General features: G+C 40.8%; 2 protein-coding genes across 6 annotated transcripts in view; one reads left to right on the top strand and one right to left on the bottom strand.

Annotated features, from left to right (window-relative positions):
* Window positions 1-3,438, bottom strand: si:ch211-225p5.8 (sodium channel subunit beta-1). Its single transcript, XM_031786661.1, has 7 exons — window positions 3,201-3,438; window positions 3,001-3,061; window positions 2,494-2,660; window positions 1,976-2,213; window positions 1,397-1,571; window positions 1,109-1,163; window positions 1-886 (listed from the first exon to the last, which is right to left on the bottom strand). Exons 2-6 carry the CDS (start codon window positions 3,044-3,046, stop codon window positions 1,118-1,120), a joined length of 672 nt encoding a protein of 223 aa, XP_031642521.1. The 5' UTR covers window positions 3,047-3,061; window positions 3,201-3,438; the 3' UTR covers window positions 1-886; window positions 1,109-1,117.
* Window positions 3,439-4,915: 1,477 nt separating this feature from the next.
* The window catches only part of LOC109902109 (protein Aster-A), a 36,142-nt gene continuing 24,928 nt past the window's right edge, over window positions 4,916-16,129 (top strand). Inside the window, exons 1-3 of one of the 5 annotated variants that reach the window (XM_031786656.1) lie at window positions 4,916-5,205; window positions 5,812-6,004; window positions 9,241-10,386. In XM_031786656.1, the coding sequence (XP_031642516.1) occupies window positions 9,911-10,386 (476 nt within the window). In that variant the 5' untranslated portion in view covers window positions 4,916-5,205; window positions 5,812-6,004; window positions 9,241-9,910. Of the gene's footprint in view, window positions 5,206-5,811; window positions 6,005-6,701; window positions 7,310-9,240; window positions 10,387-15,815; window positions 16,107-16,129 lie in introns of those variants that run through there. The other 4 variants (XM_020498193.2, XM_031786657.1, XM_031786659.1 and 1 more) reach the window with 4 other exon arrangements.

Here is a 16,129-nt window from a genome sequence, read left to right as displayed (position 1 = left end):
TTGATGCAAATTAATGCATGCTAAACGTTGTTTTATTTTATTTTACATTTGATTACAGACAGTACACCTATGTTGCAATTATATATATTTTTTAATGTGCATGAATGATTGTAGAGGATGTTTTCATTGATCACACCTTTGATCACACATTGGATACATTTTCTGTCAATTTTGTTGGGTACTGTAAGTGTATTGCCTAATGTGAAAACTGTGAATCTACTGTAATTAACAGTACTGTAACATATTACTTTCAAAACTTCTAAGGGTGATTTGAAACACCTTATCTTGCATTGTTTGCTATTGGTTTAACTGGTAATTAAAACAACTAAATTGAAAAGATATTGTGAAACCAATTCTCATTACATTTCACAATAAACTTGAATCAATGGTTGTGTGGTGAGAGATGTTTATAATCCAAATTAATGGACAATGACAGGTTTTGAATGAAAGACTTGCTGCATTACAAGTGTGACCAGTTTGGTATTTTGTTCTAAGAGTTGTGAAAATGTACCACATACTTGTGAAAATAGCGATTTAAAAAATCTGTAATAACATGGTTGCAGATGAGACCTATGTTGTTCCTGCCAAAGCTTTCTATGTAGCTCAGGTGGAACCATCTGTAATCAGAGCTTTGTCAGAACTGTTGATCCATCACGTGATGACATTCTCTTTTGAGCTGACACACTAAGGCTATTCGGCACCACCTGTTAATCTAATCACCACTCACACCAGCTGCAACTACCTCGTACTGTAAATCAAGTACATTGTAAACTGCATGTGTTACACACTATGCTAAGACATTCAAATTCTATTTCTATGATATAATAGCCTTGTAGTGTAGTGGTAACAGTTGCTTGTGACAAGGTTCTCCACCTTTGATGTTTACCTGTTAGATACACACAAACAAAATACATCAAGATCGAACATCTGCTTTAAGAATAGCAATGCAAAAAAGCTTTTGATTGCAGTAAATTGTGTCCTAATTTAGAATGGGGAAAGTAATTCAATTTATTCTCTGCAGTCAGCGGTCTACAGTCATATCTATGGTACAATCAAGTATATAAAATTACACTTTCAATCATGTGAGAGGATTTCAAAACAAACTCACTGAAACAAGTCACTCCAGAAGCACTCCGTCACAATTGTCCTTTGAGTCTAAAGGTCTGGAAATGTAAAAAAAATAGACTGAGTTAATTGTCAGGAAGCAAAAGAGATGGAGGGATGACGAGAGAGAAATAATGACATAGAAAGTGAAGTTACAGTATCTGGTATAGAGTAGAATGGAGAATATGTACCATAGACATACTTTGATTCACAAATTACACAATCTCTATGGTGTGTACATTTGTACAGTATATAAGGTATAAATTAGCAAATACTTAAGACTGGCTCTCACTCTTTTATTAGGGCCAGTTTTTGGGCCCTCAGGGCTTTGCGAGCATCCCGTGCCTCATGTTCAGCCCAGATCTTGTTGTAGCAATGGATCAGCACCACGATCATCCACAGCTGCAGCACCACAATTAGCACGTACATCATGATCTCTGACACCACCGACAACAGCTCCCGATTGGCTAGGAGGAGGAGAGGGAGTGCTTTGCAGAGATCATGTGTACTTTACTGTATACATTCATTTCTATAGCTTGCATGTAGAGTTCAATCTGAGTACTTTTAAGTAGATGGTTAATGGGCCTCATTTTTAAATAGGTATGGATGAGGAAGTAAGAAAAGGAAATGTGGATAATTAACAGTATTTTTGGATTCATCCTATCATCACATAAACATGTGTTACATAAGATGCATTGTTTTTTTACTAAGAGGGAAAAGAGTCTAAATATACAGCGTGGTCAGACTGTGAAAACCATGAAGGAAGAACTTCAGGACTTTGTCACATACACAACAAAGACCATTAAAGAGAGATTGATTTAAAAAGCAATAGATAGTAGAAACATTGTTCACTGGGAGGGATCCCCATTACCTTCGGCCACCACAGTAAGCTCCACCTCCTTTTCCACTGTGACATATTCATTATCCAATGGGAGGAAGAGGGTGCGCTGGAAGGTGCAGCGGTAGGTGCCTGTGTCATTAAATGTGACGTTGTGAATGAAGATGGCTCCTATCTGTACATCCTTACTCCCCATTGTTCCTTGCCACTCTAGCCGGTCATTAAATTCCTCGTGGAGGGTGTTGGGGTGTGGGTGGTCATAGTGAAAGATCTTGAAAGAAAGTAGAACACCCACACAGTGTTTATACACTCCCAGATGATAAATTACATAATATTTCACCCATGGTATTACACATGCATTCCTCTATAACAAATTGTTCCATATTGTCATTTTTAGCCTTTCTACTGTCTTGGTAGTCAAGGCACATTTTATTTACAGTGTATTTAACAAGTCTCATTACACTTTACAAAAACATTATACACTGACATAATACACACTAATTAATACATAATACACTTTACAGCTAGTACTATGTAGTAGGCCTACTTACGTGGATATACTCCTCCTCTCCTGTGGCTCTGAAGTGCCAGTCAACCGTGGTTTGGGCCTGGACCTCCTCTCTCCTCTTACAGGAGATGCAGCCCATGAGGAAGCTCTCCCCGGCCACCGCCTCTGTCATGGAGTCCACCTCTGCACAGCCCCCATGACAATGTGGCACTTGAGTAACCAGGGGATCATGGTGCCAGAAAAAGAGTAAGAGGAGTGGGGAGTTGGGGTCAGAAGAGAGAAGAGCAAGGAATTTGACAGCAGTTTGACATGATGATTTGCCCAAGATCAGTGGGGTTATAAATAACAACAACACTAACATGATCAGGAACAATACATCGTATTGATAATTATAATTATGTATACTATAATAAACAAGCTAATATTTACGCATATTGTCGGCTACATATAATTTTATAACAGCAGTACACACTTGACTTTTGCCTTAGGCCATAGCCTTATAATGTGTTATGCAGGCTGATTCGTTATCTTTTTTTAATGGAAAACTTACCACAAAGAACAAAGACCAGGAGTGACGATAATAACTGTTGTATCATTTTTCTTCCAAAAATCTTGCAAGCAAATGAATATAATAAATGTATTTTCTTGCTTTACTCCCCAGGAGTTTCTCCTTGCATGAAACAAGTGAACTAATTTCCAATAGGTTGCTATGTTGTTAACTTCGCCATTGTTAATCAATACTTTCCCCACCTTATTCTGGCATGTTCTGATTTCCGCTTAATCAGGGCTGGTTTGACATTTCCAATTGATAACTGTTCAGATAAAAACGGATTGAAGTTGATGTATGATCTCTATCACTTAATCGGAGTCTATTACTTATTAATTTGCCTCAAGCTACGCGAATAATAACGATACAGAAGCTATCGATGCAGTTTTCAGCCTACAGTCTAGTCTACACAGTATGAGTTCGTATTTTACAATGCTATTTTTAGACCGTGTGAATACATGCCTGTCTTGAATGTCCAACAGTTTTAGCGCACCCAGGCCAAGGCGAAAGAGAAGTTGAAATCAATGTACTATTATTGCATGATAGCCAAGCCAACCAAACCTTTCTAATGCAAATCATAGCCAACTAATTACCATATGGGGCTGTTTTTAATTCAGCTTTGTTTTAACCAACAATCTATTCTTATTTTATCAATCAATTAAATTGTTCTTTCTTTGGATTTTTTCAGTGGCCTATGGTTTTGATTGAATGGTCTGTCACTGATCATTCTGGTTTTAATCTCTGAGAATAGATGGACCCTATAGGCAGTAATGAAACTGCAGTTGTAATGCACATTGCCCAATTAACAGTTTGGTTATGAAGGAGGATTATTTCGATAAACATTTTGTCCACACTCTAAGCTGAGAGAAAAAAAATCAACAAATAAGTATTCAGTTCGCTATCACTGACCAGGAAATGTGACATGATGTCAAATTTGTTAAGCAAATGAGGCAAGATACAGACATGCGTATGTGAATTCAAATGTGTGCCTGTCTATAGTTTGCTTGTAGGACACACATGATGCACAACTCTATAATATTCCAGAACCACAAACAATCCATGAATGTATTTGTCATTTGTTGGCATTTCCTAGTAGTGTCAGAAGTGGGATGGAAAATGAAGTTATTATATTCTATTATATTTCTAATAACTTCCTTGGCAAAAGCAACATTTTCTTAAACTGTCAGTCTGATGCACAGGCAGGGTTGATGTATCAAATGTCATCAGATATCTGTTATCAGGAATCTGAAGTTCATTCAATGCCAAATTACTTGGAAACACAAGGCTATTGCAATAGAAGGCAAGGTCAACAAAACAGATGACTGAAGGACAACATAATGACAAAAAGACCCAAGGAGCAGATAGCCTTTGAGGATCTAATAACATGTCTACCTCACATGTTTTCAAATGTATTTGTTATGTGATGAAATCTCAGCTGGTTAATGAAATGTGCTCTATGATGTACAGTAATTTGATATGCGCAATAACAAGAGATGCAATTCATCTCTGTCAGGGAACGTCTAGGTCTTGTTTGTATGTCTAGGACATTCTCATGTGATGTAACCACACACACACACACCAACACACACACACACACACACACACACACACACACACACACACACACACACACACACACACACACACACACAGGTTTACTTAGACCTTGAGGGTTGACATCATTAAAGCTTTAAAGCAAATATTGACTCAAGAAAAACAGTTACATTTGTGTATGAAAACTGATGCCTGTTGGTGTAGAGGGGGGCTATCCATTTGTCATGTTGCTTTCACCTCTCCTGTATAGGACACACACACACACACACCTACCCTCTCTTTATTCTAAACCACACATGCTGGTGTTTTTTTATTTTTAGCCCAGATCTGGTTTCTATTTCCCCATTCTGCGAAGGGAAGCGTTCAGCAACACATCTCTCCGTGACCTGGTTTGCGCAAGCATAAACTCGGATTCTCGTTGAGTCGTTGGCACCATGGAACTGGAGCTGTCCATGTGTTTATAACCGGATGTAAAATGCCATGAAGCGCGAAGATGTAAACCAAAGAGGGAATTCTGAAAATGCAAAGTAATTGCGACCACTATTGGCTATTCTCCAGAATAATTGTCTCGTGAAATAGTCTGAAATACTGAAGCTCGAGTGAAACTTATAAACCCCTGTGAGAGGAGCAGCTTCTACCAGCAACATTATTCAGGTATGGACGTATAATAGTGTGATAGATTTGTTTAAATTTAAAGTGGTTTATTTAACATATTAAATGTAACAAACGAACATACCAACGTATTTTATTGATTTGATATTTCTTTGCATTTTACATACAGCCCTGTAGCCCATCTGTCCCTGAAGTATCAATCATGATGTAGACTAAATGTAGACTGAGCAGTCTATTTCTTGAAAAACTTTTCACAAGTTTTTTGAGGTAAATGCTAAGACAACAACGTTATAGCCTAGTTACACAGGTACTTATACAATATATGCATACACATGGAAACGAGGGTGAGCAGAGAGAGCATATTGTAAGTAAATATTGTCACGTGCATGAACACTGTCCATGTCTCTGCCCCTGTCTAGATGTCATACACAAACATTGACCTGTTGTTGACCATTGCACTTTCATATTAACCTAAATATCATACATTTATACATACATCTTATTAGTCTACTAAAATTCTCAGTTGTATTAATTATTATTATTATTATAAAACATAGGTTACTGTATTGTCTGTTGTTTCTGATAGAATGCCCAAGTGGTGAAACCAAATGCTCTTGTTCCTTGTCAATATCCCATTCTTGCTTTCAGTCTTCTACCAGAACAAGGTGACCTGTCTTTCACCCAGGCGCCTGCAGCCGCAAAGTATTCGACTGCATGGATATCGTATCTCTCAGCTTGGCCAGAAATTAATCAGTTTCAGCTCAGAGAGAGAGTTGCCGATAGCAGCATACACACACAAGCCTTGCAGCAATGGTGGGCCACTGTGACCTACCTCATGAAGGTGAGATCCGGACTAATAAACCTATATTAATCAATAATATCAAGGTTGTTTCATGATAATTTAAATATGTGTATTTAGTTGTACTTTTCCTCTGTGTGAAATTTCAAGCTTGCTTAAGTCCATTATTTTGCATATCATTATTGTGACTGCACACACTTGAATCACAAGAGGGCGCAACAAGTCTATTCCTGGCCTTCATCTATACATTTCTATCTGCATTATCGGACATGGTTTAAACAGCTCCCATGGTATTAAGTCATTAATTGAGAGGCATTACAGATTCACAGATTGTTGTGGGCGCTAGCCATGCACTTTTTATTCTAGTGTTGATCGTTGAGATGGCGTTGATTCAGTCACCTGTGGCTGAATAAAGTGTCACAGTTTTAAGCCCGCCCTACTAGGATAGAGCTTCGTTTGATTCGCTTAAAGTGCTTCCCATCATCATGAGAACCCGTTATTTGTCATCCAGCGTTCTTATCACCAGACTGTACCACATGTTTTGGGGAAAGGGTTATAATGTACAATTATTATGTAACAGTGTATTGTTATTTAGCAAAAAATTTTAAGCATTTAGATAAAATCAACCCACAGTTAGATATTTGTGTTGCTTCGGAACATAATGTTACATTTTAGAAGCAGTCAGGAAATATACTAATATATATGAGTGTTGATGCCCCCTTCTTAAAAGTTTTTGTTTGCCTCTGTTGAGATTCCGCTTCGGTCGCTTTCTGTCTTGCAGAAGATATTTAGCCAAAAGTGGTAGACACAAAAATGGGAATCATTAAAGTTTCCCATATAAGACGCATCATCGATGTTTAAGACAACAAGATAAAAGCACAATAAATCCCAGCAAGCAATGTCGCTAGCGTTAGCAAGCCAGTTATAACGTCAGACCAGCAGACAACGAACCGCGTTACCCGGTGCGAAGCTAGCTGGCTTACGACGTCGTTAGCATAACTAGCTAATGGTTTTGTTAGCTAACTAGCCAACAGTTAGCTCGCTTCAACTAGGCATATGTCGGAATAAAGAATACGTTGTTTGCTTCTATGTTCCACCAGTAGCTAGCTACGTGTATATTTAGCAAGGAAGTCTGGTTAGCTAGCTAACTATCTTGTCAGTCAGGTCTATTTCGGCGAGCTGCCTGGTGTGTTGGCAGCAGGAGTGGAGGGTTTTACATCTCAAAAGGATGCTGCTGATGGGATCCTGTGAAAAAGTGGATTTTAATATCGCTCCTCGCACTGTCGCTCGGCTTGTCTTTGAAGCCGAGCAAGATAATCGAAATGGGGGAAATTCATCAAATGGGAGGTAGGAACTGAATCCAAATGTTAACCGTTTTTGTTTTGTGCAATCAGTCAAATGTAATTACAAGGCCCTTTTTGCATCAGCAGATGTCACAAAGTGCTTAGACAGAAACCAAGCCTAAAATCCCAAACATCAATCAATGCAGGAGATGTAGAAGCACTTTGTTGGGAACTTCCTCAGAGGCTCTGAAGATATTGAAAGCTTGGCAAGACAGTAAGCTAGGCTAATTTTAGCTAACTAGTTACAATAGTGTCTTTTTTTTATTGTACCGACCAGAGACTAGATATCTAACGTTAGCTAACTAGACAGACTGTATTGAATACAGACTGGTTAACGTTACTGTATTGAAAAGCGTTTGAAGTTGACGTGAGGACGTTGAAGTTGTGAATAATAGCAACCCAACTGATAACTTCTTGGCCCTGCCTGAACAAAATTGTTGTCATCTATGCCATGATCCTATTTTACCCATGCGTTTGTCATCATAACTTTTAAGACTGGAGCCAGGTTAGTATTGCACCTACGTAAACATGATTTGGGGAAGTCATTGCTGTTGATGATTGTTTATAGCCCATCTGAATCTCTGTGGTGTGTTTTATTGCTAGTTTACAAGATATGGCTGTGTGTGAAGCAAAGATCGAGAGTGTCACAGGAGTATTACCATGGATTAGCAAACAAGAGCATGCCAAGATTTCTCTTGTGTAAACAGATGACCAAATACACTGTAGGGCTTGGGCCTTGACTAAAACTAGTGCCTGCACTTACCTGCTGGGCAGCAGGTAGCCTAGTGGTTAGAGCATTGGACTTGAACCGAAAGGTTGCAAGACCAAATCCCCGAGCTGACAAGGTAAAAATATGCCCCTGAACAAGGCAGTTAACCCAATGTTCCTAGGCCATCATTGAAAATAAGAATTTGTTCTTAACTGACTTTGTTAAATAAAGGTAAAAACAATTATAAAAATTAAATTGGTCAAAAGAAGCTAGACAATAGATACAAACACGCACACACACACATATTATCATGTCTGTGACAATATAACATATGTTCTGCATCATCTGTGCTGTCTGGCTGAGAGAGTTGATTTTTGTCTTTGTCGACTTATAATCTCTCTGCCATTTGTTGGTAGCCTAATTTCAGTTTGTGACAAAACAAGTGAGTATAGTGTAGAGAATCATTGTACCATCTAAACCGCTGAAATATATTTTTCATACTCAAAAATATTGTATTTTCAGCTGTTTGTAGCTGGTGGACAAAACCAAAAGTAAAAAAATGCAGAAAATGAAACTTAAGAATGGGGAGCATAGAAATAGTGCACAGATCTACCGTTTCTTAGACATCCTATGTGATTTTTGTCGGGTCGTCCCAAAAGTTACGTATTGAAGCATTAAGAATGAAAAGAGGAGATGTTAATGTGGTTGAGCTGGATCTTGAGATTTGAAGGATGGGAGGTGTTGTTGGGGTGTTTGAGCTAATCTTTGAGATGGGATAAAGGATTGTTGTACGTATTGTGTATGTTTTTTTAAAGTACTTTAATAGCGTAATCTCTCATCATTTGACTCCAAGTGCGCACTATAATCACTTTTACTGACTTAATACCAGAAGGGAGCAAAGCTGCAAAATCTGCCTCACAGCAATTTCCAACCAAACGATGCATCAAAAGCAATCAGACACCACTGATATTGGACACGGAATACATAACTTCCATCGATCTGTCTCTCTGACGATCAATAATTCAAAACAAGCTGTCTGTGTCATTCAGTACTTCCTGATACCATTTGAGGTCAGATCTCAAAACCAATAGAAATAGATAACATGTATCAAACTAACTGGGATCATCTTTTGTCCAGAAAATGTATCTTCTACAATGTTAGTTTTTTTCTGTCTATTAAGGGAGAATTAGACTGTTAGCCAATACTACAGTCTCTCTTCTCCTCAGCCCCCTGCAACAGCGGGACATAGATCGTTCTCTCCCACCGCAAGTTCAACCGTTGCTATAATGAGACCAAATGTGAGACTGCACGGCCTGTGAACTTGGCTCAATGTAAGAGGGAGAGCAGGCACATCGAAGGAGAGACGGAGACATCGGACAGAGGGGGAGTTGCGGAAGAGGAGGAACAAAACTACAGAATACTGACAACAAGATGCAAAGGATCCCCACGCACAGAGCATGAGGTGGAGAGTTGGAAAATATTAGAGAGGGAGAAGACTGTGTTGTATTAGCTTTTTTAATTCAATAAGGGTCCCACCCTGGTTTCCTGCTGCAACATTATTGACTGAAATTAGGGGGAGAAGCTAAACGACTATAACCTAGTGTAGTACTGTCATGCCCTGCACTACCATGGAGAATAAAACCTGCCTTCCATAATGGCATCTTTCATACTGCACCATCTGGACGTCACTGGAAACATGAGGTACATTCACAAATGTTAGCCTAGCAGTCTAAGACCAGTCCACAATTGATTTGTACCAAAAAGCAGAAGTTGTGATCGTTTCTCAGACCAACTTCCTCAACATCCTGACCTAGTGTCAGCATAATTTGCTTCGCCACAGCAAGCCTTCATCGGGGTGTTTTGAAGTAAAACAATTGGTCTGAAGAAGCTCTGAGAATGATGACCATGTCTGTGCTGGCCACCGCCGGACCAGAAAGCGGGGTGACCCAGCTCGTCCCCATTCCCACGCTGAACATCCTTCCCCCGTCCTCAGACACAGAGGCCTGGTCCCGCTTTCCCAGCCCTCGGCCTCCCCGCCGCCACCGGCTCACCCACCCCCACCGGAGCAGAGGCCGGACCAAGAAGAGGAGCGATGGAGAACAAGAGGAGTCATCCAAACCCCGGTGGAACGTCACTGAAGAGGAGGGGGTGGAGAGGGTGAAGGGGAGCGCTACTCCTCAAGGAAGCCCCTCACCTCTCCCTTCACCCCTCTTGCCCCCCCACGTGGAGGACACAGTCCTGGGCCCTTCCCTGGACCTCTTGCTACCCCCGTCGTCTCGCATCTCCTGGTCACGTAGCTCGTCTCTCGGCCGGCGCTCACGCTGGTCCCTCAGGAGTCTGCTCAGCAGGGAATCTGACTGGGACAGCTGCAGGTCAGTGCTCTGCTCTCTATCTCTCTCCTCTCTAGGACAGCCAGGCAGCCAGAGGCCTCAGGTTCCCTGCAAGACTCACCTCAGACCCCCCCCAAGGCTCTCCCATCTAGGGATGGGCTCAGTTATCTGCAAGTTGCAGCACATTGGTTCATGGCCTTGTGATGTACTGAATCAGGGAACTGTAACTTAAGGCACTTAGTCCATTTTATATCTAAGCATTAGGTTAAATGATAATTCATAGGCTACATACTTCACTGATATTACATTAGATAAGATGAGGAGACTGATAATGGTGTGTCACAGATAAAATAAATGGCACTGTTGTTTGACAGCGATACAGTTTTCTGTAATGGCACACCACAAGCCAACTATTTAGAAAGGGCACAGCAGAGGGCTTATTGGTTAAGTACTAAAACCACAGAGGGCAGATTATGCTGTTAAAGTCCTGGTGAACTCCAATCTGGGTTATGTCACAGTTTGATTTGGTCAGGCAGGCAGAGGAGCATGTTTATTATGCTCTTATAATCTTTCAGAGAACAAAATCATTAGCCCAGGTCACAATATTAAAGGTGCTACCTCGCCATAATTAAAGTAAGCCTGCATCTTAAATTCTATTCTAGATAAATTGTAAAATTGAGGGAGAGAAATAAGCATATGAAGACAAAGGCATGAGGCTGAAAAGAGAGTACGCTAAAGGAAATGTTAGGGAAAATGAGAGATCTATCTGTTGTAGCAGAGAGAGAGAGACCTCCGCTTGGTCATTCACAAGGATCAGGGAGGCGGGTTTGTGTGCACCGCTCATCCTGCTTAGAATCCATGACATCACCGCCGGCCAATAGGAGCCCACGCTTTGTCTGATGATGTCACCTCTGTCCAATTGGAGGGGGTCTCTGGTGGTGCTGCAGTGTCCTCGGTGAGCCTGTTAAAGGACCATCCAGGCAGGCAGAGGGTGTTCCTCTGCTCCACATTAACAGCAGTGCCCTTGTCCTGTTCATTTACCAGTTTTTGTTTTGTTTTAATGAAACATTACTTAGATAGACCTCTGACATAATTTTACACCTAAATTATACTGCCTGTATTTTCTATATAAAGTGGTTAAAGCTATATTAATTAGTTGAAACAATAACAAAGTGGCCACCCCGCCTCTGATTTGGTAAAAAGCTAAGGGATGGGCCTGGATAAATGTAACCGCTTTGAAATTAATTGACCGAGCTATGGATATAAGGACAAAATTTTAGTTTTTGCTTTTACATTGTTTACAGTAAAACATTTTTTTATAGCTAATATCAGTTCTGATGGGGTACGACATAAGTTATAATCGTCAAGAATCAATGGCTATATATACAGTTGAAGTCGGAAGTTTACATACACTTAGGTTGGAGTCATAAACTAATTTTTCAACCACTCCACAAATTTCTTGTTAACAATCTATAGTTTTGGCAAGTCGGTTAGGACATCTACTGTGTGCATGACACAAGTAATTTTTTCCAGCAATTGTTTACAGACAGATTATTTCACTTATTCACTGTATCTCAATACCAGTGGGTCAGAAGTTTACACCCAAAGTTGAGTGTGCATTTAAAACGCTTCGAAAATTCCAGAAAATTATTTAATGGCTTTAGAAGCTTCTGATAGGCTAATTGACATCATTTGAGTCAATTGGAGGTATACCTGTGGATATATTTCAAGGCCTACCTTCAAACTCAGTGCCTCTTTGCTTGACATCATAGGAAAATCAAAAGAAATCAGCCAATACCTCAGAAAAAGTCTGGTTCATCCTTGGGAGCAATTTCCAAATGCCTGAAGGTATCACGTTCATCTGTACAAACAATAGTATTAACACCATGGGACCACGCAGTCGTTATACCGTTCAGTAAGGAGATGCGTTCTGTCTCCTAGAGATGAACGTACTTTGGTGCAAAAAGTGCAAATCAATCCCAGAACCACAGCAAAGGACCATGTGAAGATGCTGGCGGAAACCGGTACAAAAGTATCTATATCCACAGTAAAACGAGGAAAAAGGGGGAGGCTTGCAAGCTGAAGAACACCATTCCAACTGTGAAGAATGGGGGTGGCAGCATCATGTTGTGGTGGTGCTTTCCTGCAGGAGGGACTGGTGCACTTCACAAAATAGATGGCATCATGAGGCAGGGAAATTATGTGGATATATTGAAGCAACATCTCAAGACATCAGTCAGGAAGTTAAAAGCTTGGTCGCAAATGGGTCTTCCAAATGGACAATGACCCCAAGCATACTTCCAAAGTTGTGGCAAAATGGCTTAAGGACAACAAAGTCAAGGTGTTGGAGTGGCCATCACAAAGCCCTGACCTCAATCCTATAGAAAATGTGTTGGCATTACTGAAAAAGCATGTGCGAGCAAGGAGGTCTACAAACCTAATTCAGTTACTCCAGCTCTGTCAGGAGCGATGGGCCAAAATTCACCCAACATATTGTGGAAAGCTACCCAAAACATTTGACCCAAGTTAAACAGTTTAAAGGCAATGCTACCAAATAGTAATTGAGTGTATGTAAACTTCTGACCCACTGGGAATGTGATGAAATAAATAAAAGCTGAAATAAATAATTATCTCTATTATTCTGACATTTCACATTCTTAAAATAAAGTGGTGATCCTAACTGACCAAAGACAGGGAATTTTTACTAGGATTAAATGTCAGGAATTGTGAAAAACTGAGTTGGCCTTAGCCAAATACATTTAAACTTCTGTTGCATATACAGTTGAAGTTCGGAAAAGGCCATTGCTGTGAATGATGGTCATCTTGTCATCAACACTTCATTGATTAAGTTGTGGTGAAATCCAGGCATTTTCTGTTTCATTCCAGTGTTTTGTAACACTGACTCTAAATTAGAATATTTTTTTGCTGACCCTCTGTTTGAGAGGACACGTGAACTTATTAGGCCTGAGACTATTTGGACTCGTTCCCATTTAGCCTGGACGCATTAATACAATGAGGCACAATATTCTGATATCATTAAAACACTAGCCAGTTCATTTAATATCTTTTGGTTACCATTGTTTTTGTCCTGTTGCATGAAAGAAACCCACAGTGTAGATGAGAATAATTGACCATTGACAGCCACACCCTGACGGGAACGGATGATTTAAGGCCAATGAAGGCGTTTTAGTTATGGTTAGGCTAATGACTTCTGCGTGGCTGCTGTGGTGGTCTCAACAGATGGCTAATTTCCATGGGGATCTGAATAACAATTTGCATTGGAAGGATTCTAATGCAAATAATGAGTTATAATACAGTCGAGTATTCAGGGTGTTTAGTGGGGGCGGCAGTTGATTTGAATCGGAGGCCAACAACTCGTGTGTGAAGCAGTCTGACGTGGAGAAATGCGAGATATGTTATGCGAGACATGTTCCTACAAGATGCTCTGTAGCCACATCTCCCAGTCATTCTATTGTAGAGACTTGGTAGTTAGGCTAAATATTAGCCTTAGTCTACCTGTGATATTACCTCTACCTTAAACCTCAGAGGCTACAGTCTATAGGCTCCTTTTGTCAGACCCCAACACTTTGTTGGTTGGGGACAGCTGTGTGGTGTGTTTATCTATCAGAGACCATGTTGGATTCCTCAGTGGCTTAAAAGCACTTTCCCGTGGTGATCAGACCTCAGTCACTTGCACAACCACACAACTGTCTAAGCAGTAGCATAATTGTAGCGATAGTCTGAGCGATGGCGCGGCAACTTCTTCCAATATAAGGCTAGTAAATAGCCTAACACGGAACAGTTGGCTATCAGATCTCAGCACCACAGTCATGAAGTCAGTTAACATCTTAAAGATTGCACTTTGACTGTTTAACAAAGTGTTAATGTAAGACAAATGTGACGTGTAAGTTTCCTAGTAACATTTCTCCATAATCTGTTAGAGGATGGATGACAGTAATATGGTGGGTGGGGGGAGGGGTTCATGTTTTCGCCAGCTCCACCACTGTTGCGTGCACACTTGAAGCTGAACAACTAAAATCCATCACATTTATAAAATAAAAAAATAAAAAAAAGTAGGTTAGTTATATGTTCTTCACCCTTGGGCTGTTTCTTTTAGTCAACAGTTCGTCAAACATTACTTGCAGAGTGGGGTTAACTGAGGTGAAGGGAAAACCACTAGCTGATGCATGTCCTCCCTGTGTGTTTAGGCCTGACCTGCTTCGCAGACGGATATCTAATTGAGTAATTGCCTTTGTACCGTCCCCCCCATTCCCCTCTCTGCTGGCCACATAATCCCAGTTGATAATCCACCGACACACAAAAACAACTGCAGATCAATTGTCTGCAGGCCAGGCCATTGTCTCTCTGTAGCCTATATTTGAGGTGTTTGGCGTCGCCCACTGTTCATCATATTTATGTTTGGATTAATGTTGACTAATGAGTTTTGGCTCAGGTCTCCCACTCAGCAGAAAGGCTGCCACTCAGACATTTTTCTGCTAGATAGTTTGGAACAGGGCCTCACCTGAAAAATGTGTGGCGCACAGGCCTAAAACACCACTCATCTAATTAGCCCAAAGAACATTGATCTCTCCACATCAATGATGTGCAACCACTGCTCTTTGGTAAGTGACTTTCTGTTGAATGGTCCAGGGACCAGATTTGAGCATCCCATCTTCTTTGCCCCCTCACTCGTCTTCACGTTCTCGTTCTTTCTCTTGCTCCCTTCTTCACCCCCCGCCCCTCCTGCCCGCCCTATGAATTGAAGAGATTACAGCAGGCACTCCTGGACCTCAGAAAAGCAGATTACAGAGGGAGCGAGCGAGAGAAGGGGGATCTGTACAGCATGGATTATGATGTATCCTACTCAGTGGGTCTCTAATCCAGAGATGGACAGAGCGATTGAGGGTTAAAGGAATGGGTGGGCTTCAGCCAGGTGGACACTGCGGGCAGCACTGTTTTAGCACTGTATAATTACAGTCAGTGTGATAAACCATGTTAGCAAATGGCTGTGATATTTTGGTATTACAACATGTTAGGCCTATATATAATCTGTCTACAACTGGCCCTAATTCATGCTTGCATTTTCTCCTCTTTCATAACCTTTCCCAATACTGTCTTTTATTGATTTTAAAATAACTCACAAATACTCTAAAAACCTATTTTATTTGGCTCTCTGTTCAACGCTACACTCTTAGAAGGAAAAAAAAGTTCCACAAGAGTTCTTTGGCTGTCCATGTAAAACTATTTTTGGTTCCAGGTAGAACTCTTTTTGGGTTCCATGCAGAATTCTCTGTGGAAAGGGTTCTACATGGAACCAAAAAGGGTTCTTCAAAGGGTTCTCTGAAGAACCCTTTTAGGTTCTAGATGGCACCTTTTTGTATTTATTTTTTCCTAAGAGTGCACTGCTACTGTGCATGGCCTCTCTTGTGCCTCCTCCTCCCCCCTTTCTCTGCTGCCTGTGTGTTCAGAACGGATTACTTATGGGCGCAGCTTGTCAACGCTAGCTTGCCCAGACACAGAATAGGAGACTGGTTGAGTTCGGGCTACCTGCCTGCGAGGGGAGGATGTTGGTTATGGGGAAGTGAAACAGGTCGCACATGAAGTGCTCGTTTTTATATCCGACAAAACAGGCATCGGATGGACAGTGTAGCGTCGGCTGGCTCGGCGCTGTGCACACAGGACCGGTGCCCAAGTGATACAGATACTATAAAGCAGCGTGTGGACATCACGTCCAAATTGAAAACACCTCATGACATGGTAGAGTAAGTGGCAATATTATTATTTA

This window comes from Oncorhynchus kisutch, linkage group LG13 (genome assembly GCF_002021735.2).
Source record: "Oncorhynchus kisutch isolate 150728-3 linkage group LG13, Okis_V2, whole genome shotgun sequence".
Classification (NCBI taxonomy): Eukaryota; Metazoa; Chordata; class Actinopteri; order Salmoniformes; family Salmonidae; genus Oncorhynchus; species Oncorhynchus kisutch.
Note: the sequence above shows the minus strand (reverse complement) of the source record. Positions and strands in the feature narration are given on the sequence as shown.